At 39.2% G+C, this 26,082-nt stretch overlaps 1 protein-coding gene across 49 annotated transcripts in view; it reads right to left on the reverse strand.

The window, feature by feature from the left end:
- The window catches only part of PLEKHA5 (pleckstrin homology domain containing A5), a 253,151-nt gene that overhangs the window by 84,292 nt on the left and 142,777 nt on the right, over positions 1-26,082 (reverse strand). For 22 of the 49 annotated variants that reach the window (XR_008658014.2, XR_008658013.2, XM_055280463.2 and 19 more), the window contains 5 exons: positions 24,709-25,176; positions 15,350-15,815; positions 11,515-11,598; positions 8,328-8,447; positions 7,429-7,482 (listed from right to left, as the gene is read on the reverse strand). Coding sequence is in view for 47 of the 49 variants with exons in the window: in XM_055280463.2 (XP_055136438.2) it covers positions 7,429-7,482; positions 8,328-8,447; positions 11,515-11,598; positions 15,350-15,815; positions 24,709-25,176 (1,192 nt within the window). In the remaining 2 variants the exon portion in view is untranslated. Of the gene's footprint in view, positions 1-7,428; positions 7,483-8,327; positions 8,613-11,514; positions 11,599-15,349; positions 15,816-17,394; positions 20,449-24,708; positions 25,177-26,082 lie in introns of those variants that run through there. The other 27 variants (XM_055280474.2, XM_055280469.2, XM_055280476.2 and 24 more) reach the window with 6 other exon arrangements.

Below are 26,082 nucleotides of genomic sequence, written 5' to 3' on the forward strand. Positions count from 1 at the left end.
TTTCTATTATTTTATTTTTTTGCTTTAGCTTTTTGGTCAGGGACTTGAGGGATAAAGATGACAAGCTTTGGGCCAGGCGTGGTGGCTTACACCTGTAATCCCAGCACTCTGGGAGGCCGAGGCAGGTGGACCACCTGAGGGCAGGAGTTCGAGACCAGCCTGGCCAACATGGTGAAACCGTATCTCTACTAGAAATACAAAAATTCACCAGGCGTGGTGGTGGGTACCTGTAATCACAGCTACTCGGGAGGCTGAGGTAGGAGAATCACTTGAACTCGGGAGGTGGAGCTTGCAGTGGGCCGAGATTGTACCACTACACTCCAGCCTGGGCAACAGAGTGAGACTGTCTCAAAAAAAACAAACCAACAAACAAACAAAAAAGACAAGCTTTGTTTTGGGTACATTGAGGATGTGCTGAAGGCAGAAATTTCAAATGGAGATCTCCACAGGCAACTAGAGATACATAACTGAAACTGTGGAGAGGTGTTTTGGATAGCTTTTTTGCCCCTCTCCACATTTTTTTGTTTCAGCTATTGCTGAGTCAACCACTTTGTGTATGGGAAATCCACGTAGGCATAAATTCAATGTGGTGGTGAGTTAGTCTCACAGGGCAACCCTTAATCAATGGAGGATGGGAGCCAGTACAAATGCTTCCCACTTCTATTGTTCACTTGGGTAATTGTGCAGTGTTTCTACTCATTTGTCAACAGGCATCAATCAGTCCCATAAGGCCCAAGTTGCCCACGGCAGTTGATAATATACCCCTTCCTTCCTTGTTTACTCTCTTCTCTCACACCTTGATATCACTTCCCAAAGGAAACTCCCTGCAAATGAGCCCACATTAAGAAAGCCCACACTACAGACTCTGCTTTCTGGGAGAAACCCAGCAGGGCTAGAGATGAAGACTCACACAGTGACAGCTAGTAAAATGAAGAATAGATGAAAACGAATTCTCAGTTGAGAGGACACCAAGAGATGGAGATCTTCCCCAGTTAGCACTGAGATAGGTTAAAAAAAAAAAAAAAGCTTAAAAAATGGGACAGATTACTGCTAAGAGCAGACCCATGATAATAATGTAAGAGCACTAAATAGGCCAATTTAAGAGACACATATTAAATTCTAATCTAATCCATTATCCATTTAGTCTTATAGTTCTGCCATTATTATTATTTCATATCCTGCTCAAGAATTTTCTGAGTTTTATCTCTGTCCCTCCTACTCCTCTTCTTTTTTTGGAGATGGCGTCTCCCTCTGCTGCCTAGGCAGGAGTGCAGTGGTGCGCTCTCGGTTCACTGCAACCTCTGCCTCCTGGGTTCAAGCAATTCTCCTGCCTCCGCCTGCCGAGTAGCGGGTGGTACGCACTACTACGCCTGGCTAATTTTTTGTTATTTTTAGTAGAGATGGGGTTTCACCATGTTGGTCAGGCTGTCTAAAACTCCTGACCTCAGGTGATCCACCCACCTTGGCCTCCCAAAGTGCTGGGATTACAGGCGTGAGCCACCATGCCCAGCTCAAAAATGATTTTCTTACCCTCCTCACAAGAAGTTGATAATTGTTTTTTAAAAAATATACTGATAAAAGGACACATACGTAGGTGCTGATTGTTGACAATCTATCCCCAGTCTACTGGATCGCCAAATAAACATGAAATGTTTTTCATTCTCAAAAAAAAAAACAAAAATGTACTGGTAAATTATGAAGAAGGATTCAGCTATTGACTCTGGCAAATCTTAAACATTTTCATGCAAAAAAGAACACATAGGTATGCTTGAACTGTATTTTTTTTTTTTAACTGTACTATGGCAAACTGATTTGTCATGAAAAACTTCCTGCTTTTCCATGACTTTGAGGATAAGGTCCTTTAGCTATATGATGTTAAAAGAAGAGGCTAGTCACTGCAGTAGAATATCATAATTCTGGGGGGGTTGGTACATGTTTGGTTTACCCACAGTAGGGAGCATGCTTACCAAAAGCACGTGAAGCATTGCTCTAAGTCTCTGGATCCTTCTGCACATCTCCACCTACATACTTCGTAGTCACAGTTGCTAATATCTCACCTTCTGTTATCATTGCCTACTTGAAAACCTGGCATGAAGGTTATTAGGGAAAAGGAAAAGGGGAATATCATTGAAGTTCCCTCACAACTGCTCTTCAAACACTAGTAGGGAATGTTAGAAAGAAAAAGGGTAAGAAACAAATGGAAGGAAAAGCTAAAACAGAGGTGAGGAAAATGGAGGGAAACACGTTCCAACTTCCCCATTCCTATTAATACTCCTTTCATGCCTGCATCAAAAAAAGTGCTACCTCTTCATTCATGGAGTTTTTGACTGCTTCCTCTCTTCAGCTCCTGGTCTAGTTTCTAAATGCCTAATTTCATTCTTTTGCTCAACCCAACCAGTCCTGGTCCAGGCTACAGGAGCCAAGAACTAGAAACTAGCATAGATCTAGTAAGTGACAAGACTGAGAAACTTCAAGTCCCTACTCCCAATGTTAGATCTGCTGAAGAAGGCATACATGTTCCTAAGATCTGAGGTTCGCACACTGAATACTTTTTTTTTTTTTTTTTTTTGAGATAGAGTCTTGCTCTCTTACCCAGGCTGGAGCGCAGGGCATAATCTTGGCTCACTGCAATCTCTGCCTCCCAGGTTCAAGTGATTCTTGTTCCTCAGCCTACCAAGTAGCTGGGATTACAGGCACACACCACCAGGCCCGGCTAATTTGTGTATTTTTAGTAGAGATGGAGTTTCACCATGTTGTCCCAGGCTGGTCTCGGAATCCTGACCTCAGGTGATCCACCCACCTTGGCCTCCCAAAGTCTTGGGATTACAGGCATGAGTCATGGTGCCTGGCCACAATGAGAAATTTTTTTTTTTTTTTTTTTTTTTTTAGAGACAGAGTCTCACTCTGTCGCCCAGACTGTAGTGCAGTGATGCGATCTTGGCTCACTGCAACCTCTGCCTCCACCTCCTGGATTCAAGTGATTCACCTGTCTCAGCCTCCCAAGTAGCTGAGATTACAGGTGCCCACCACCATGCCTGGCTAATTTTTGTGTTTTTAGTAGAAACGAGGTTTCACTATATGTTGGCCAGGCTGGTCTCGAACTCCTACCCTCAGGTGATGCACCTGCCTTAGCCTCCCCCAAAGTGTTGGGATCACAGGCATGAGCCACTGAGCCCAGCCACTGAATACATTTTTAAGAGAGATGTTTTCTTCAGTGTGGTTAGGGTGTGTGATACTGTTAGTCTGGTCTTCAGATATAGCACACGGTAAAATACTATCTTTCATGGCCTGGCTTGGGAATCTAACCACCAGGGACACTATTAAAAATCCTTAATAACCAGTAGGGTACAGGAGCCAAAACAACCAGTGTGCTCCTTTTTCTCTGTCTTACAACCAAATATCATCAAATGGTTTGGCTACAATCAGCTCCTATGGAAACCTGTTACTCCAGTTTCAAACAAATGACTTATAGTTGGCTCTGTGGAACCTTTTAGGGACTCCTAATCATAAAATGATTGCTCAGCAGGGCAGCTTATGCTTGATCTGCCCTGTTAAGAAAAAATTTTTTTTTCAAAATTTTCTCTTTCCCTCATAAAATAAACACCAGCCACTATGGCACTTTCAAAGAACTACAACAGGATATTTCATTCTTCAGGGGAGGAGACCCCACTTTAACTGCTGATAATCTGAAATTTACTTCCAACCTCCTGGCAAGTACACAGCAAGGGCAACACTTTACTTATGGCTTCCCTCCATCCATATTATATTCTGTTAGGCAGAAAAATAAACATGGAAAAAGCTAATAAATGTTAAATCCATTCAGTAGATGCATTTTAGGATGAAGCTGGCAAGTGTCACTTAAACTGTAACCAAAAGTGTCTTCAATATTCAGCAACAACTAAGCTGGGTGAGAAGAAAATGAGTTACTGATATATTATGTATTTATTTATTCTCTACATAGAGCATGGATGAGGTACATAAAATATATAGTTGGGATTACTGTATGTATACAGGTTCTACTTTGGGCCTATGCTATCTTAAAATTCACAAAAATGACAAACCAGGGCTAGTCTTACATAAATGTGGGCTTTGACTAATACACTAACCGGGCTATGGAAACATAAACAAACTGTAATAGTGTACTTCATAATGAAACAAAGAACCGAAGAAAATTCTACCATGCAATTAGTATAGCTACTGTTATTTTTAAACCATTTTAATACATGATTCATCCTCATAAACCATGATAGTGAGAATCAGATTTTATTGCTGAAGTTATAGGCACCAGAAGTCAGGATTTTTGGATTGCCTATTTAATATGTAAATCTGTAGACTTTCAGATAAGGCAATTTTATTTTTTATTTGTAATTAAACATTCCAGTAGCATCAGAAATGAGTTGACCTCTGAAGCACCTATGAGAATACTCTTTGGGTCTATTTTTTTTTTGGAATAGTGACAGCGATTAACAGAATTTAAAGAAATCACAGTTTTGCTTTTGATTATTATAATACCTCACAAGGGGCAGGAGGAAAACTACATTTTGTTGCTGGTCTTGGGTTATTCTGATGATTTATTAGGGGAGGCAAAATAAGTGTTAGAGTGAGAATAGATTAGTACATGTTCATTTGTTATGATATATAGTATAAAATGTGACCAGAGCCTTTTCCTCTTTCAGATTTTATAATTTACTCTCAAATTTGTGGTTATATAAAACTGATGAATCAATTCATAAATCCAAGGAACCAATAATCCCTACAAAAACAACAGACCTGGTACTCTAAAATGTTACGTTACTGGCAGTAACAAGATTAAAAGCTGGAAATGTTTGAGCTGAATGAAAAATTTTATTAAAATTCAAAGTCATCTAAATCATAAATTTTTAATAAAATTATTTAAAGAGAGATTTTCTTTAGGAAACCTTAAGGATATATACATTTAAGTATATCTGAGTTTTTGGGCAAAGTCTCCATCATGTTTTCATATGCTGTCTAATTATTACCTAAAAATGGCCCAATTTTTGCTATCAAAATATTCTTACTTCAAACACAAAGTATCATTCAAACAATTCTGTAATTCTTCTCATTATCACAAACTTTAAAAATTGAATAGCTTTACTTCAGATAAATTACTGGAAAAGCTTTGGTGACATGTTGAGAGAATAGAGAAGATCAATAACACACTGGGATGTTTAGAAGTCACCGGTAGGACCACAAGCATGGAGCAGTAGAAAAGGTTAAACAAAGCTTCCTTCGAGAGGAGTGATGGGAATGTGAACCTCAACGAGATCTAGGTCATTTAGGTAAAGGGATAAAACACAATCTCGACCTGGGAAAGTGATTGAGGAAGGGCATCTTAGCATATGGTGGTGGTTTGATACATTTACCTGTCCTTTTCTAAAATTTTCTGAAGTTCTGTCTCTGCAAGCTTTGATTCAATGAGGTCAGTAATAAATTACAGTAAACCACAAGGTTTACTTTCAGAGATGCTGGGTAACTTCAGATTCATGTTTATATCATTGTTTTTTAAACCTATTTTTTAGGACTATTTGCAGCTCTAAATACGAAGGAGTTTTTTATTTCCCATGTATCTTAGCAGCTTTCTGGCAGTGTGGAATTTTGAAGGAAGATGCATTTTTCTAGTGCATAATATACAAAGTGCACAATATACACTGTGGTTAAATTTCAATAGCCTCAATCTCTGGATTGAAGATCCGGATACATGAAATGCTGATTTTTAAAGCATTCCAATGGCCAAAATGCTGATGAAAATGTTTTGTGGAAAATATATAAATTTTATATTAACAAAAGTGTGTTACTTTTAAAAATTAAAATAAGGAAAATGATTTAACACCTTTCAAAGGGTTATCCTAATGCAAAATCCCTCTTTAAATACAACTAATTTAAAGTAGCACATTACTGTTTTGTTTCAAGCAGGCAAATATAAATATGAAAGCATTTGTCTTATTTTCCACAGTTATCTCTTTATTTGATAAAATAGTCAAGTTTGGACATTTTGAAACAAGCTAGAATAAGTTTTAGCTTGACTTATATAAAAAATGCATTCAATGAAAGAAATTATGTCTAATAACAAAAAATTCCCAACAAATTACAATTAAATATTAATAGAGCATTTTATAAAAACTGAGTCACTCTTTGTTCAATGCCACTTTCTTTTTCTTTTTTTTTTTGAGATAGAGTCTCGCTCTGTTACCCAAGCTGGAGTGCAGTGGTTGATCTTGGTTCACTGCAACCTCTGCCTCCAGGGCTCAAGTGATTCTCCTGCCTCAACCTCCCAAGTAGTAGGGATAACAGGTACGCACCACCACGCCCGGCTAATTTTTGTATTTTTAGTAGAGACGGTGTTTCACCATGTTGGCTGGGCTCGTCTCAAATTCCTGACCTTAGGTGATCCACCTGCCTCAGCCTCCCAAAGTGCTGGGATTACAGGTGGGAGCCACCACACCCGGCCCATTGCCATTTTCACTTTTGAACATTCACCTCAACCAGGTACACCTGGTGCCACCACTGAGGTAATGCTAGGAATGTGAGCCTCCTATAAAACTGGCTCTACACACGTTGGCAAAGACCAAACACTGGAAGTAATCAGCAAACAGGGAATAAGGACAGGCAACTGAAAATCACCTCCACTACACACTTCACCCATCTTCCTTCCTCCTTTACTCTCCCCGTCTCTCTCTTTCTCTGTTTCTTTATTTTTAAGATAGAGTCTTGCACTGTAGCCCAGGCTGGAGTGCAGTGGTGCACGATCTTGGCTCACTGCAACCTCCACCTCCCAGGTTCAAGCAATTCTCGTGCCTCAGCCTCCCGAGTAGCTGGGATTATAGACGTTCACTGTGACGCCCGGCTCATTTTTCTATTTTTAGTAGAGGCAGAGTCTCTCCATGTTGGCCGGGCTGGTCTCGAACTCCTGGCCTCCAGTGAGCCGCCTGCCTCGGCCTCCCAAAGTGCTGGGATTACAGGCATGAGCCATTGCATCCAGCCAACTTCACCCACCTTTAAACTCCCCTTTGGGAGTACAGAGCACACTACATTCACCCTCCTTCTTGCCTTCCAACAAGACAATTCACAGCTTGGTGTCTGTTCCTTTAATTAGGTCAGCTCCAAGCTGAGATAAGCCTCAAGGAGTAGGTGTTTTAATGGGATAAGAAGAAAGAAGTCTAGAGAATTCAGGCTCTCAATTTCAGGTGACCCAGCATTTGTATCCCTCTTTACCTCCACATCTGTCCTTTCTCCCTGTTTATTATGGAATTCCTGAATCCACCTGGTCAGAGATTTCATATTCTATCACTTGTAAAAGTCATGTTATTAATTCAAAGTGACTGAAATAGCTGAGAAGCCTGAAAAACTGTATTATATTTAAGAAGTTCTATTAAGTATTAAAAGTAAGAAAATCTCTATGAATCCCACCTGATGATCCAAATATATGGTGTTCCTTTGGAGATGATGTGAAAGAATTTCATTCTAGTAGGCACCAATTAAGAAAAAAGGGACAGAGAAAGAGGATGTGGAATTCAAGAAAAGGTCAATTTTGGAATAAGAAAAACAGGTAATTTACTACAACCTATTATATTACAGTACATGACAACTTTCACGCACATGCTCCCCTGTAAATGGTACAGCTGACATACTAAATTATAAAATTATATTTTGTTTTGTAAGAAATTAAGTAGACATGCATATGAACAATGAACTAGTAAGCAGAAAAATTCCTTAAAATAGCTTTAGCAAACTGACTGTTAGAACTTTTACATGTCAATTATTTCCTCTAATATAGTACTACTTCTTTCAATAAGATGTTTCTTATATAACCAGAGCTATAAACCCTTTGAGAAACAGTTATGTGTTCGTTCTTTTCATTAAAAATAAAAGACATTTTAAAATTAATTTTTAACATTTAAAAGGCAGTATTATTAAAGTTATAAAGAATTTTTAATTTATTGTTTTACTGGAAATTATAGGACTTCTCAATATTTGTTTTACCAGATGTGGAAGTCACAGTATTCAGTGAATAACATGAAGTTAATGCATACATGAAGTGTTGTACCCATTGCCTTCCTCAAAACCAAAAGCCAGTGGGTGAGAGGGTGGGTAGAAGGCTAAGAAGAAATGCACCCTACCTGTATTTTCTTTCAGTAATGTATAAATAAGTTGAATTCTCAAAGGGTTAATAGGAGATTCTAATGTTGTCACTATGATGATGGTACGGGCTCATGCTCAACACTAATGACGCTGATCATATTGACTAATGAGTGGTTCAAAATAAGAGATGACGGCAGACGACACAAACAAATCTCTCCATAGCTGACCTTTGGGCTGTGGGCCTCAAGCTTTAGCTGCATGAGCTGTGCTAACGTATGCTCCCGGATACTACTCAGTTCGGCTTGCTGCCGTCTCAGCTTTATTAGCAGCAGCGTAAGCTCCTCTGGCTGAAGGAGTACAATTTAAGAATCCAAACAGTGGAAAACAGATTAATTGTTGTCTTAAGTGACAGATATTAAACCAAGATTTCTTGGCAAGTTTCCTCTTATGGTTGACATCAAACATAGTGCCTAGGCACTATGATGATAGGTCCTACATAAATGCATAGATATCTAGAGAAATAGAAGGAACAGTGTTACTTTAAAAGATACAGCAAAACAACAGTAAATTAAGGCATTTTCTCAAAACTCATGAGAATATTTAAATGTTAAGTACAAAAAAGCACAATGCCAAAAAAACATTATAAAGGTTTGTACATAAGCGCTACTAAAAAATTATTAAAAGAGATTTTACTAAGATATCTAAAAAATTACACCTTTCCCCAGCAATAGTACAAATACCTGCATGTCCAACTTTCTAACAGAACATACATAAAATAATTAAAATAAATGTAGGCCGGGCACAGTGGCTCACGCCTGTAATCCCAGCACTTTGGGAGGCCGAGGGAGGCAGATCACAAGGTCAGGAGTTCGAGACCAGCCTGAGCCCCACCTCTACTAAAGATAAAAAAAATTAGCCAGGCGTGGTGGCATGCAACTGTAATCCCAGCTACTCGGGAGGCTGAGGCAGGAGAATCGCTTGAATCCAGGAAGCGGAGTTTGCAGTGAGCAGAGATCACGCCACTGCATTCCAACCTGGGCGACAGGGCGAGACTCCATCTCAAAATAAATAAATAAAATAAAATAAAATAAAAGTAAAACTTGGATATCTTCTCATTATTAAACTTGGGATCTGGGTTCTATTAATTACTTCCCAGTTATATTCTGAAATGTCACTGTTGCTGCTTTCATATAGCATTTTTTATGACCAAAAGATCAGTTTTATTTTTTAAGAAAAAGAGTTTCCATGGGCACATAAACCCCCCTGCTTCACTCTGGGAAAAGAAGAGAAACTTTTTTTGGTTCCTGATTGGTGACTGTGATCCAAAGGAAAACAAATTTTCAATGGTGGATGAAATTCCTTAATGGGCCAATTTAATATACTTTTCTTATAGCCCATAAAATATTACTTGGTATTTCTCTGAGCTTTGTTATGATTAACAACTGAAAGCAGGCTACAGGCTCTCCTCACTTGAGTGCTGCAGTGTACTCTTAAAAATTCCAGGCTAAAAAGTATTCCCGAGATTGGTTTGTTTTGCCTACACAACAGCATTGCACTAGCTCTCTTCTGTTCTGTTTATTTGCTATTGCTCTTTATTTTCCTACAATTCTTTTCAAAAACAGAAATCATTTTTAACCATTATCCAAAATCATATTAAAAATTATTGCCTTCAGACAGAAAAAGTGTTAGCAGAAGTAAACTACAGTTACTATTGGATTCCTTAGATAAAACTGGGTATCCACAGGTGAGACAACAGTTTTTTACTATATATTAAATGGTCAAAGAATGTTTGGTGTATGAGATTTAAATAAACCGCCTAAGGAAAAAAGAACAGTTGCTTTTGCTCTGATGCCAATCCTATCTTGTGACCTCATGATGCTAGGATAGTCCTTATTTTATGCTCATCATCTCCAACACTCCAGGTCTTGCCAAGGAGAAGGTAAGGTGGGGAAAGGGATTTAGATATTCTAAGAACCCAGAGTGATACCGCAAGAAATACTGAAACTCTGGTTTATTGTTTATGGAGCCAAACAGATTAAGAGATTTTCAAAAGGATGAAAGATACCAATAACTTTATTTAGATTTTGAGGCCAAATAAAGAGGCACATTTGACCAAAGAAAGTAGGAGGTGGTAAATAAATTTTGTGCTAAATATCCACTAGAGGGAGCAAGGCAGAAGAGAAACATTGGTGGTATGTTATTTAGCATTTACTCCATGATTAATGACTATTTCTCAGGCCAACAATCTAATGTTTTAAAATTCCCACATTTAAAAGTTCTTAGTCTTAATCAAATAATCTTTGGCAAATAAACTGCAGGAAGTTTAAAGCAAGGAAATATTTCATTTTATCTAAACGTGTAAAGATAAAATAAAACAATGTTTTTAGAAAACACGTAAGATGAATTTGATTACTGCAGAAAAAGAATTTTAAATAATGAACAACTATATACACAGGTGCTAAAATCACATCTTTACAGAAACTGAGGTTATCTACTGACAATAAAGCCAGTGCCCCTGATAAAAGAATACCATTAAACTGAAGTGAGGAAAAGTAATCTTTTCTCTTTAACTAGAAGTATCCTGCTAATATAACTCCTTTCCAATTAACATAACACTGACAATGAAATGATAATGATAAATACTTGCTTTGATTGAACGCTTGTTACAGTCTTTCTTTTTCGGCTGATATGTAAATCAGTTTCTTTTATTAACAGCTCTAAAGAAGTTAATCTAAAAATTCACACGAAAAACTTAATACGCTGGTAGTTTGACTACAAATAGCTGCTTGCTGGATTTGTTCACTAATTAATTACTGCAACTTCTGTTTTAAGGATAAGGGAATGAAAGTAAAGAAACCCACCTAGTTTATACAGTAAAGTTTCTTTTTTTTTTTGAGACAGAGTCTTGCTCTGTTGCCTAGGCTGGAGTGCAATGGCAGGATCTCGGCTCACTGCAAACTCCGCCTCCTGGGTTCAAGCGATTCTCCTGCCTCAGCCTCCCAAGTAGCTGGGATTACAGGCACGCGCCATCATGCCCGGCTAATTTTGTATTTTTAGTAGAGACGGGGTTTCAACATTTTGGCCAGGCTGGTCTTGAACTCCTGACCTCAAGCGATCCGCCTGCCTTGGCCTCCCAAAGTGCTGGGATTACAGGCATGAGCCACCGCACCCGGCCGTAAAGTTTCAAAATATAATCTTTTATTTGGCCAGTCAGACACTTAGGAAAAGGTATCCACTAAAACACTGAAATGGCTACATGATTCCAAATTCTTCTGATGAGCATCTCACAAAAGCAGTAATGTTTTTTCTTTGGGAGAACCTCTGAAAATTCAAACTTAAAAACTATTTTAGATATGTACCTTCCTGTGTAGCACATAAATAAAACATGGTATGGTAAATAAAGATATTACTCACCGTTTTCCCTTGGAGGCTCTGGGGACTAACAGACTGTAAAGTCAGGCCAGCTGGCACTGACCTTCTGTCAGGCACATAGACATGCTAGGAAAGTAAAGGCATAATGTAATTCTGTGGTAAAGTTTTTTTTTTCTTATCAATGTCAGCAAGGAGAAATCTTAAATTCCTATTATGAAATACCATTTAAAATTGCTATTAGTGCTTATGAAAGATGATAGAGACTAAAATTTCTTGACATAAAATACTGATGTGGGGTTGGGTGCAGTGGCTCACGCCTGTAATCCCAACATTTTGAAAGGCCAGGGTGGACAGATCACTTGAGGTCAGGAGTTCGAGACCAGCCTAGCCAACACGGTGAAACCCTGTCCTGTCTCTACTAAAAATACAAAAAATCAGCCAGGCGTGGTGGCGTGGGCCTGTAATCCTAGCTACTCGGAAGGCTGACATGGGACAATTGCTTGAACCCGGGAGGCAGAGGTTGCAGTGAGCCGAGACAGCACCACTGCACTCCAGCAAGGGCAACAGAGCAAGGCTCCATCTAAAAAAATAATGATGTGGATGAGCAGAGTCATTCTTTTTTTTTTTTTTTTTTTTTTTTTTTGGGGGGGCAGAGTCTCACTCTGTTGCCAAGCCTGGAGTGTATAGCAAGATCTCAGCTCACCACAACCTCCACCTCCTGGGTTCAAGAGATTCTCCTACCGCAGCCTCTCAAGTAGCTGGGATTATGGGCACATGCCACCACGCCTGACTAATTTTTGTATTTTTAGTAGAGACGGGGTTTCACCATGTTGGCCAGGCTGGTCTCGAACTCCTGGCCTCAAGCAATCCACCTACCTCGGCCTCCCAAAGTGCTAGGATTACAGGCGTGAGCCACTTGCCCAGCCTGAATAGAGTAATTCTAAAATCTGGTTTAGAGGTTTTCAAAAACTCTTTGACCTCAGGATACCTTTATATTTTTAAAAAGAAAATTTAGTGGCAAGAGTGGCATTGTTTTACAGTTTTGCAAATCTTTAATGTCTGGCTGGATTCTTGTATCTGTTTCTGTATTTAATCTGTTGTGATAATCTCTTTTAGTGGAAGTATGTGAAGAAAATCTACCCTCAATATATACAGTTGGAAAAAAGGAAGAGAATTTTAATAGTTTTTCTTGATAATTATAGATGTTCATCTTTGACACTGTGCTATAGCTCAAAAAAGTGATTTTTTTTAAAGGTTAGTTACAAAGTGATATCTGAAACCTTATCAATGAACTTTTGATACTCTGTTACATTAATATCCACTGGTCTATTTGTACTTTATATGAATCTTATGATATCAAACACTGGTCATCTGGAAAATATTGGTTCAGTGAGTTATGCAATGTTCTAAATGTTGACATATGTCAGTATACAATATAAAAACATCACAACTGTTAATATCACCACCAATCTTTAAGCACCGGAAAGCTGTCAAGTTCAGGGTGGCAGATACATGATTTCCAAAATTCTATTTTTTGCTTGAAAACTCAAACGTTGTCATCAGTGACAAATACTGTCAGTTGTTTTCCTTGAAGTGACAGGATAGCATTCACTTTGAGAAAGTGTGTCTATCAAATACCACGTCTGAATATTGATAGTTGTCTTTTGTTCAAGTAAAAATGTGTTTCACAGTAAAAGGAACTAATTCAGCTTGCAACTCCGTCATGTGTTTTACTGTGAGACAACCATTAGCACTTTGGTATGCCATAGAAATGCTTTATGCATTTACCATTTCATCACAAGTAATAGTAAAAGAATATGTAACAAAATTTTAAGGTTCAATAAAATTATTTTCTACTGTTTCATGAATGAGGTTTATAAGTGAACCTGTTACTTTATTTTTTACTTCAAGTGTGTGGCAGTGAAGGCTACAATGACCACTAGTATAGTCTGGAGCTACTGCCTTGGTTTATGCTAAGGTGCCAGAAATTTTACTCACCATCACTTCTGCACTACTAGAGCAAATAGGAACACAATGAATAATGCCTTATTATGATTATAAAAATAGTTTTGACTCCCTGAAAGGGTCATGGGGAGGGAACCCCCACAGGGGTCCATGAACTACACTTTAAGAACCACTGATCTAGATCAAGGAAGACGATAGGATAGTTTGGAGGAAAAATTTGGCAATTTTGGAGAAGTCTTTCAGGAGTAGCAGTAGTAGACAGTTGGGAATTGGATAGAGAATATAGATTCATCTCATATTTGCTGTCGAAACAGATGATATATTCTGGCCAAGAACATGAAAAATACTATTAACCACGAGAGCATGTAATTTAGAGCCAATTGTTACACCATACACATTAAGTTGTATTAGATCAGATTTTTCTTATATAATGTTACTATTTTTATCAATCATGTTTCAGTCTTTGGACAAAGTGAGGAAACACTGAACTTTGTTACGATGGAGTTCAAAGTGAGCCTTTTTTTGTGAGGCAAATTAAAACTTTCTTCAAAGGAAAATTCCTGATTAATTTATTAATTTTAACAAATGCTTATTTATGGAAATATCAAGCAAATGCTTGGGTAATAATGCAGCTGAAGGATTCAGCCTGTCACAAGGATAAGAAAAGAGCATTTTAAAACAGTATAAAGCAATAACTTATTATTACTATTTTTTGGGTCAGAGTCCTGCTCTGTCACCCAGGCTGGGGTGCAGTGGTGCAATCAAGCTTACTACAGCCTCAACCTCCCAGGTTCAAGTGATCCTATGGCCTTGGCTCCCCAAACTGTTGCGAATACAGGTGCGAGCCACTATGTCTGGCCAAAGAATTCTTTAGTATGAAAAAAAAAGCACTTTAGGATAGACCTTACGGAACTGGTTGTGTACTAGCTAACTAACCAAAGCCACTGCTTTAGCATTATGAAAAGCTGATCGATACGAAGCACTTTGAATTCACTTCAAATAATCTATACTAAGCAATGCTTACACCAACTTAATATACAAAGTAAAACATGATCTCCATTTTTTAAATGTATACATACCATTAAGCTCTAATATTAAATCGAGTGTTTAAGGAGTTATCTCAATATGCCATATATTCATTGGTTAGAAGATAAAGTTAACACTTTTATCCTCATGAACAACAGGATGAGCTTGATACAAAATATCAGGTATGCCAGAAGACAGTAGGTGTAGAATTTCTAAGTGTGTAAAAAGCCAATAAAAATGAATGTGGTCTAGGCCAGGCACAGTGGCTCACACCTGCAATCTCAGCACTTTGGGAGGCTGAGGCCAGTGGATCACTTGAGATCAGGAGTTCAAGACCAGCCTGGGCATCATGGTGAAACCACATCTCTACTAAAAATACAAAAATTAGACAGGTGTGGCGGTGCATGTCTGTAATCCCAGCTGCTCGGGAGGCTGAGGCAGGAGAATCGCTTGAGCCAAGGAAGCAGAGGTTGCAGTGAGCTGATATTATGCCTTTGCATTCCAGCCTGGGCAACAGAGTGAGACACCGTCTCAAAACAAAACAACAACAACAACAAAAACAAAACCAAAAACAACAAAAAAATGCATATGGTGTTAACCTACATGGAGAACTGATGAGATATGGTATCAAGCAGAGAATACAGAATGCATCTGCTCAAAAGAACTGCTCCTGTGTTCCTGAGAGATGAAGTGTTGCAATTAGGTATTTTTTATACATGAGATCTTAATGTTGAAAAATATTTTTATTTATTTTTTAAAACAAAAAAGAGCTGCCTTGCTTACTTTCTCCCCATTCTTTTGTCTCTCACATTTAAAATAGTATACTAGAAAGAAAACACAGCATTTATAAGGTAGTGAGTTAACACAAAATCAGCAGCTATTTTACCTTAGGGTGATGGGCCCTGTGTCTGCGGTCTATTGTCACATCTCCTCTCTGAATTGGTGAAGACACTTCCGATCTGTAAGTTCGTTGAGGGGAGTATCCCTGATAAGCAGCTATTGACCCGTGGGAAGGTGATGTGGGAATAGAGTGCATCGTCTGGTCAGAAATATTTACCATGGTTTTGGGACTACTCAAAGTACTTTGTCGAGGGAGGGTGCTCTGTTTGTTATAAAACTGACGCTGCTGCCATTCGTAGAGCTGCCACATTGTGTCATCTCTCATGGACCTCCGTTTCTCCTCCGCTCCAGGTCCTAATGTCTTGTCATGAGTGGAAGGGGTTACACTGCAGATACTTTCAGGCCTTGTCTTGCTGTTTCTTGGGAGTGTTCTATAACCTTCAGGGTAGCGGGCCATAATCTGGGCTCTGTGACTTGGCATATTTCTTGGTAACGTTTGGTAAGAAATTACTCTAAAATAAAAAAATAATTAAAATGTAAACATGAAGGAGAGTTATTTTCCAAAATCCAAATTAGAGTACTTTTTTTTTTTGTTCCAGTAAGTAAAATATACACTAGAATGTATTTTTTTTTTTTTGGAGACAACAGTCTTGCTCTGTCACCCAGGCTGGAATGCAGTGCCGTGATCTCCGCTCACTGCAACCTCCGCCTCCCGGGCTCAGGTGATTCTCCTGCCACAGCCTCCCGAGTAGCTGGGATTACAGGCGTCCACCACCATGCCCTGCTGATCTTGAATTCCTGACCTCAGGTAATCCACCCACCTCAGCCTCCCAAAGTGCTGGGATTACAGGCATGAGCCACCATGCCCGGCTTAGAATGTATTTTTTTAAAGATCAAAATATTATACAAGGTATAAACTATTAACAGATTTTAATCTTTTTATGAAATTCAATTTAACACACTTAATACAAGATAAACAGCATCTATATCAATTACACAAAGACTATTAGTTCCACATGTAGTTTGATTTAAAGATGAAAGAGTATTATACTTCATTTGAGAAATAAGAATGTTTAAAATCTAATCTCAATTCTGTCACTATATTTTATGTTTTTCTATAAATAAACTCTTATTTTTATAAATCTCATCAGAGGACTAGGATTTCTATGTATGGATGAAATATGAAGTGAATTATACCCATAGAACATAAAGACAGGAAATAAATTACTGCAAGTATATGTTGACTATTCTGTTGTATGCTTTCTTTCAGGAAATATGGTTATTTATGGGAGTAAATACATCAGTACATTTGGTTTGAAGGAATAACTTCCTTTCATAGCTTTTCTTAACTTGAAATATAAAAGTGTAGGCCGGGCGCGGTGGCTCACGCTTGTAATCCCAGCACTTTGGGAGGCCGAGGCGGGCGGATCACGAGGTCAGGAGATCGAGACCACGGTGAAACCCCGTCTCTACTAAAAATACAAAAAATTAGCCGGGCTTGGTGGCGGGCGCCTGTAGTCCGAGCTACTCGGAGAGGCTGAGGCAGGAGAATGGCGTGAACCCGGGAGGCGGAGCTTGCAGTGAGCCGAGATCGCGCCACTGCACTCCAGCCTGGGTGACAGAGCGAGACTCCGTCTCAAAAAAAAAAAAAAAAAAAGAAATATAAAAGTGACTTGGAGCTGACACTCAGAATTCTATTAAGGATAAAATACTTAAATATCACAATATTTCAGATATAAAACTGCAATCTCAGCAATTTTGCAATGTTTCCTGCACAGTAATTAATATTCCACTTCATAGATGGTAGAACATTTTTCAGGAGGCTTTTTAAAAGCAATCTAAAAATGCTTCATGTACATTATGCATGCAAAGTATAATTCTTTTAAAATGCTAATTTTGGAAATTGGATATGTAATACTACCATTTCCAAAAATGAAAGAATACAATTTCAGTTTACTATTTTTAAAAAAACCACTTTGGGCCAGGGGCGGTGGCTCACGCCTGTAATCCCAGTACTTTGGGAGGCCGAGGCAGGCGGATCAAGAGGTCAGGAGATCGAGAACATCCTGGCTAACATGGTGAAACCCCGTCTCTTCTAAAAATACAAAAAAATTAGCCGGGCGTGGTGGCCGGCACCTGTAGTCCCAGCTACTCGGGAGGCTGAGGCAGGAGAATGGCGTGAACCCAGGAGGCCGAGCTTGCAGTGAGCCGAGATCACGCCAGTGCACTCCAGCCTGGGCGACAGAGCAAGACTCCATCTCAGAACAAAACAAAACAAAACAAAACAAAACACTTTGATAAATACACTCTTTTGAGTTTATAAAACTATCACAGTGCCAACCAACTTCATACTAAGTGAAATTCATGATATAAAAAAGATTTTTAAAAGTTAGGGGAGAAGTGAGCCAGAAAAAAAAGAATCAATTAAAAACTCTATGTAAAGTTCGCATTTGTGTTTCCCTATTATCTTTTTTTTTTTTGGAGACAGTGTTTTGCTCTGTTGCCCAGGCTGAACCTGTGCAACCTCCACCTCCCAGGTTCAAGTGATTGTCCTGCCTCAGCCCCCTGAGTAGCTGGGACTACAGGCACCAGTCACCATGCCCAGCTAATTTTTTGTACTTTTTTAGAGACGGGGTTTTGCCATGTTGCCCAGGGTGATCTCAAACTCCTGAGCTCAGGCAATCTGCCTGCCTCAGCCTCCCAAAGTGCCAGGATTACAGGAGTGAGCGCCTGGCCTCCACTTCCTTTAGATACAGAGGTATAGGTATAATTCAAATTCTAAATACAAACATACTTTTTTTTTTTTTTTTAAGATGGGTTCTCACTCTGTCACCCAGGCTGGAGTGCAATGGAGTACACTGTAGCCTGGTCCTCCTGGGCTCAAGTGATCTTCCTGCCTCAGCCTCCTAAGTAGCTAGGACTACAGGTATATGCCACCGTGTGGCTAATTTTTTATTTTTCCCAAACGTAACTTTTTAACCACCACTAGCACAAGAAACATCTAGATTAGAAAAAGTAAGATTAGGCTGGGCGTGGTGGCTTGCGCCTGTAATCCCAGTACTTTGGGAGGCTGAGGCAGGCAGATTGCTTGAGGCCAGGAGTTCAAGACCAGCTTGGCCAACATGGTGAAACCCTGTCTCTACTACAAATACAAAAATCAGCCAGGTGTGGTGATGCACGCCTGTAGTTCCAGCTACTCGGGAGGCTGAGGCAGGAGAATTGCTTAAACCTGGGAGGTGGAGGTTGCAGTGAGCTGAGATCGTGCCACTGCACTCTAGCCTGGGTGACAGACACTCTGTCTCCAAAGAAAAAAAGAAAAATTACAAGTATTCATCTTATACTATCATCTCCATGGGCATAAATTTATATCCTAATATCAAAATCAACATAATTCAATGAACCAAGTATGTGGAAGGGTTGGGACTCCACAAACTCCGGTTTCCTGATCTCTTCTTTCAATGTTTAGTTAGCAACTTTTTCCTAATATTACATGGGCTCCTACTGGTTGTGAAAATGTCAGAGATATTGGTAATTACATGGACCAGAAGGGATTAAATATTTGATGGGAAAATTATTTGACCATACTCTTAATAATCTGGGAATCCTTCACTGATAATCTGGATATAAGAGCTCTCTTTTGACCCAAAGACCTGTCAGTAACAATGCACAAATACTGATATAGTTACAAAAAGATTTCAGGCTGGATGCAGTGGCTTATCCCTGTAATCCCAGCACTTTGGGAGGCCAAGGCGGGTGGATCACTTGAGGTCTGGAGTTCAACATAGCAAAATCCCGTCTCTACAAAAACTAGAAAATATTCGTCGGGTGTGGTAGCATGCTCCTGCACTCCCAGCTACTCGGAGGTTGAGGCAGGAGAATTGCTTGAACCCGGGAGGCAGAGGTTGCAGTGAGCTGAGGTTGTGCCACTGTACTCCACCCTGGCCAACAGAGGGAGGGCCCTGTCTCCAAAAAAAAAAAAAAAAAAAGAGAGATTTCATTGTGATGAGGTGTGATGAATTGAGTGCATTCTGGACTATGAGGCACCCAATTAATAAACTGCCTGCATAATTTGTGTCTATTGGGGTAGTAAAATTATGTTACCTTTATACTAAGAGAAAATCTCATGTTAAATATACCTTCCCTTTGTGGGTTAAAGCATCCAGAGAGGATATAGTGGGAAAACAGTAAAACAGGAAAAGTGGTTGATCAAAAATCAAGAGAGCCAAATTTTGATTCTTGCTTTCCTATTAAGTACTTAGACCTTAGATGAGTTACATATTCTGGGGCTTTCAGAATATTGGGGGCAGGGTAGGGAAGTAGGGGAGAAAAGACCAAGAGATTTTATATATATATGTGTATATATATATATATTTTTTTTTTTTGAGATGGAGTCTCGCTCTGCCGTCCAGGCTGGAGTGCAGTGGCATAACCTCCGCTCACTGGAACTGTCTCCCAGGTTCAACAATTCTCCTGCCTCAGCCTCCCGAGTAGCTATGATTACAGGTGCCTGCTGCCATGCACAGCTAATTTTTGTGTTTTTAGTAGAGATGAGGTTTCACCATGTTGGCCAGGCTGGTCTTAAACTCCGGACCTCAGGTGATCCACCCACCTTGGCCTCCCAAAGTGCTAGGATTACAGGTGTGAGTCACCACACCTGGTCCAAGAGATCACACTTGGCGTTACAGAAAGAACTTGTGGGCTAAATAGAACTAAAATGCAGGTCTCCTACTTTCTAAAGCAGCACTCTTTTAACTACGCCAGTGATCCCTAAACTTTTTGAGTTTTTTTTTAAATCCCTCTATTTTTAAATTTTGCCAAAGATATGAATATTATTTTTAAAAAGCCATATTCATCTATCACAATGACTTAGTTAAAAATAAAAAGGTATTAAAATTAGGAAGGATATAAGCTTATCATACCAGAGAGCCCTTTATATGCTATTAAAATCTAGCCAATGGCCAACTGAAACTGGGATCCTCTTTTCTCATCTAGAAGATGATTTCATCATAAACGTACTCTAGAGCTCTAAAATTCTATGCCTTATTTTGTATTTTAAATATTTCTAATTCTTTCAACTATTTCTCCTAAACTAAATTTCCTTCATCATGGTGGTTGTTCTTTTTTTTTTTTTTTTTTTTTTTTTTTGTGAGACAGAGTCTCGCTCTGTCACCCAGGCTGGAGTGCAGTGGCGCGATCTCGGCTCACTGCAAGCTCCGCCTCCTGGGTTCACGCCATTCTCCTGCCTCGGCCTCTCCGAGTAGCTGGGACTACAGGCGCCCGCCACCACGCCCAGCTAATTTCTTTTGTATTTTTAGTAGAGACGGGGTTTCACCATGTTAGCCAGGATGGTCTCGATCTCCTGACCTCGTGATCCGCCCGCCTCGGCCTCCCAAAGTGCTGGGATTACAAGCGTGAGCCACCGCGCCCGGCCTGGTGGTTGTTCTTCAGTATTTCAATGTCTCTACTCAAAAAGAGGTTGTTCAAAATTGAACAAAATGTCTCCAGACAAGAACCGCTGCATTCAGGCCAACCATCCGATGCCTTCGGGGTGGAGAGAGGGAGAAAAGTACCCAATTGCTCTTATATAACCAGTATAAAGAGTTCAATTCCTTGAGGCTTTCCCTCCACGGGTATTTCCTATTTTGCTTCTGCTTGGTCTTCCTCCCCATCTTCACCATCTCCTATCATACGAAAGCCAGAAACTGGAAAACATCCAGAGCTGGCAATCCCACGACTATGTGCAAATATGTCAGCGAGGGAAAGCTGACTCCATCCAAGAGACTTTGCATGGAGGTAAAGCAAAGAGGTAAAGCAGTTCACTGACACACCTTGGTTTATTTGGTCATTCATAAATTCAAGAAATACTACAGGAGGCTTAATATGCAAAAAGCTAGAGATGAAGCACTGAGCTGTATCATAGAAACATGCAAGGAAGGGGACATACATTATCAATCTAAAACACAACCAAAATTGCTTATAAACTAATATCTAAATTATAGTTCAAAAATATAATTACATTAAAACACTTTTGTCAAGTGCTCTGAAGTATTCATAATGTTTGGGTTGGACCCTGTTGTAGAGATGTATATTGAACCTGAACTGTCAACTATCATATGATCATTAATAGCAGGATATATATATTTTTAGTAAGCTTGGCTAATTAATGACATTAAAAGGCTCTTCTGTCATCTTTGGAACCACATTTGGAGAATTTTAATTAAAAATTAAATTATTATTAAGCAAATTTATTTTTATCCCATATATTTCTAGCACTTTGAGACCTGTTTTTCAAAACTACAATTCCCTTTAGTGACTTTTTTCCCCAAAGAAATTCAAATTAAGCAAAGTGTGATCTACTTTTAACTGAACGCTTAAGAAATGAACACTCTAAGCTCCTACATCAGATTTAGCACCCCATTGACCAGCAGCTGCCTGTCAAGCACCATAAAAGCGCTTTCCCTGTGATTCTGCCATGCAGAACAATGGCTTAAGGACCATGCATCTTAACAGTGCCCGCCACTCAGAATGAAACTTTAAAGCTTTGTTCACAGATGCAGGGATCTACTATTTGACTAAATATTAAACCTTTTTCTTCATATCAGAACTTTAATAATAAAAGGCTTTCATAAAGCTTTTTAAAAAATGATTTATATATTGAATTACAATTGTTTCATTCCACCAATAAAAAATCACTTCATTACAGAACACTACAACTATTTTTATGATGAAGTTTATATCATAATGTAGATGATATTTTCTTATGATCCAAAGCGGACTCAAGCCATTTCAAAAGAACATGTAAATAACAGTATTTATAAAAACTGGCATAACAGTTAACCCAAAAATGTAGGAGGAACACAGAGAAAATCTTAGCTCAAAATAACCTAAAACCAGCCTTCAGAAGCTGCTGGTCTATGTCCAAAAGAAAGAAGTCACTGAAAGACTTTGCTGATATTAATTACACTCATAAAGGAACCTAAAACTAGTATCTATACTTAACAATTTTTAAGAATCCTCTAATTTCCAGGTATCTGTTGACTCTCTCTATACACTTTTAAACTTAAAGTATGATTTTTGGGGAAAAGTGATTCTTCTTTGAAGTAAGATTCAACTTGGTGAGTGGAGACTCAGCAATCTTCTGATTTGGATTTCTATCATTTTCCTGAAAGTGATTACTTTCCCAAATACTTCTAAACATCCTTTCATTTTTTTCCCCCCAGATCTGCTTCCTGCTTCTTTTCTGTCTAATCAAATTGTATTATTTTCCTGCTAGTAATATATGAGCTTATTCATATTTGTCATTCCATCCAACATTAAGTAATCTAATTTTTATTCATCTGTGCCTTAATTAATGCTTTTATTTATGATTTTGGTCAATCTGGTAAGTGAAAAATAATGCCTAATTGTTTCTTTAATGTGCAATTCCCTGATTACTGGTAAATTTGAGCATTTGCCAGTTTCCTTTTTAAAGAAAATTGACAAATAAGATTATATATATTTATGGCGAACAACATGTTTTGAAATATGTATATTGTGGAATGGTTAAACCAAGCTAATTAACATATGCATTACCTCACATAACCCATCCAACCACTAACTTCTCTTTTCCCAAATCTTTTCTTTGCAGTAAAAGGCACCAAATTACCCTAGTTGCCCAGGCCAAAAAGGCAGGGTGTCACTCTTGATTTCCTTCAAGAAACTTCCAGATTGGAGTGCAGTGGCGCGATCCTGGCTCACTGCAACCTCTGCCTCCCAGGTTCAAGAGATTCTCCTGCCTCAGCCTCGCAAGTAGCTGAGATTACAGGTGAGCACTAAAATGTCTGGCTAATCTTTGTATTTTTAGTAGACATGGGGTTTCACCATCTTGGCCAGGCTGGTCTCGAACTCCTGGCCTCAACTGATCCGCCTGCCTTGGCCTCCCGAAGTGCTGGGATTACAGACAAAAGCCACCTTGCCCAGCACCAAACGTAACCTTGAGCAAGACGAGTTTGCAATCAAGCACATCAAAGCAATCAACTAGACTTGTCAATTATATCCTGAATACATCCTCTTCCTCTTCTCACTTCAATCACTTAAGTAACTTTTGAACTTTCTCCAATTTATTATCCAGATTTCTGAGACATCAATCTGAGTATCTCTCTCCTAGCTTATGTCTCTAGCCTTGTTCTTCACTCATTGTTTCCCCAGTAACAACCAAGTCATACTGGATTTCTTTTGATTCTTCTGTTCTCTACCAAGCCTGGAGCTTTGCATATCTAAGCCATAATATGCATGTCATTCTTCGTATCACTGCTTGTGTTTTGCTTCCTCTACAAAGGTTTTCCTGGACTCTGAATCCTTAAGATTGTGCTAGCTGTCCCAAGATGTGTTCCTACAGCAGCACCCTGGTCTGCCTTCATTGTATTTGTCACACTAAATTGCATCTACTTATTCAACTGTCTCCTCTACTAGAGAATTATCTTTGTGAGTACCTGGACTGTATCTTTCCATTATTTTACTTTGTGGTCCCACAATTAGCATATAGTAGTTGCACAATAAATATATTAAGAAAAAGTACATGCAAAAACGAATAAATGCTCATATAAATACATTTACTTTTTATTTTTTTAAGAGTTGGGTTCTCACTGTGCTGCCAGGCTGGAGTGCACTGGCACAGTCATAGCTCACTGCAGCTCCCAACTCCTGGGCTCAAGCAATACTCCCACTTCAACTTCCCCCAAGTAGTTGGTACTACAGGCATGCACCACTGTGCTTGGCTAATTTTTAAAAATTTTTTACAGAGATGGGGTCTTGCTAGGTTGCCCAGGCTGGTCTCAAACTCCTGGCATCAAATGATTCTCTTGCTTTGGCCTCCCAAAGTGCTAGGATTACAAGCACGAAAAACAGCACCTGGCCTTGAATTTAATAGTTATGTGCATTCTGATTTAAAGAAAGCCCAAGAATAAGACTGGGAATTAGAGAGCAGCAGGCCTTTGCTGCCTCCATATTACTTGTCTCAGGAGAACCTTGCATTGTACCAACCTGCACAAAGTGGTAATGGAGGGCAGTCAGAGAAGAGTTGATAACGGCAGGGGACAAGACAGGGGTGGGTTGGGAGGACAGGGCTTGCTCCCTCCCTCTCCCAAATAAACTCTATCTCTACCTGTAACCCAAGCCTTTCCTTGTGCTTGGCCAGGTAGGATGACTCCTTGCCACTAGCAAAGGAGGGGTGACAAGGGGTGACAGAACATAAGAGACAGAGAATAAATACTTACATCTGATCATCATAAACAAAAGATGTAGTAATGAAGCTATAACAGCTAAAACACAATTTAAACCAATATTTTAATCAGTAGCTCAGAAACCAATCTCCACCAACACGGCATCAAAGAAACCTGGGTTCATGATGACAAGATAGACACTTACCCCCTGGTTTCTTCTTCATGACCCCTCCCCTTCTGGATTTTAATCCACTGTTCCAACTGCTGCATTGAATTTGTTCTCTGTATGACTCGATCAGCCTCTGTGTATAAGGGCCCTGTATTGGGGCGATTTCCACCTCTAAGATCTGCCAGGCTAACATTGACTATTTTGTTCTCTGAACTACTCAAGTTGATTGGTCTGTAGTGTGCAGTCTGAGCAGGGCATGCTGACCCACTCTCATATTCAGATGGCAGAGAATTCAGCTTTACACTATTAATTTTTGTTAAGGGTCTATCTTGACCATCCTTCTGAAATCCGTATTTTTCAGCTTCTAATGCCTTTTTTTCTTCAATTTTGCTCATTTCCTTGTTTTTTTGATTGTTTTGGATCTCTGGTTTAATTAGCACTCTATGGTTGGGAATGTTATTGGTTTCTTTAGTTGGTGCATTTTCAGATGTAATCTTGTCCACTCTGAAATCAGAGAAGAAAATCATAATAAATCAGATGAAATAATGCACATGTTACTTCTGGGATTCAATCTAGGAAAAATTATACTTTACGGGGGTGGAAGCAAGGGGACTGGAAAGGGTCACAGTGGACAAGTCTACACAAATACCCAATGCTGTGATATTAACATTCAAGCACAACACCAGAAGGTATAAACAGAAAGGGGGAAAAAGAAAACATAAAGAACTAGAGGGTAAAAAGTGATGTGTGCTCCCACCATTAGGAATCTGAAAATAAAGCAAATTAAGATTGCCTTATGACAGTTAAACCACAAAATCTACACTTAAAGGACCACAGTAGACAGTCCCTTGAAAGAAGCAACATGGCTCCCAGCCAAGGTTAGCTCCTTGTTGACTCATGAGACAAACATGAGTCTGGTTGTGGAAACGGCTGCAACAAGAAATTATAGTCTGATGCTATCAAAGATCTGAACCATATGATTAACTCCTTTTGTTTGTATTCAAGAGGAACTCAGTATGATTTTAGAGCTCTTGGAGTCTGACTGCACACGTCCAGCTTGCAATTCTGTTCTTACTGGCTGTGTCTTCAGGCAAAGTACAGAACACTTAAAGTGCCTATGCTTCCTCTTTGGTAAATGGGTATGATTGTGCCACCAAGATCAGAGGGTTCTTGTGAGAATCAGATGAGTTAATGAGTGGCTGGCCCTGACCTTATTACCATCATAATTCCATCACATCAAGCAATCTTGGGTTAGAATCTGGCATCCCATGTCCACCTGGCCACTGAAAGAATGAGCTAGTTAACAGCATGTGTCTAGGTCACTTGACAGTTGTACTGCTCACTATTCTAGTTGCCATATCTAGGTCTTTCCCTGAGCCTAATCACTTCCAGACTCTGAAAAGATCAAGC

This window comes from Symphalangus syndactylus, chromosome 5 (assembly GCF_028878055.3).
Source record: "Symphalangus syndactylus isolate Jambi chromosome 5, NHGRI_mSymSyn1-v2.1_pri, whole genome shotgun sequence".
Lineage (NCBI taxonomy): Eukaryota > Metazoa > Chordata > Mammalia > Primates > Hylobatidae > Symphalangus > Symphalangus syndactylus.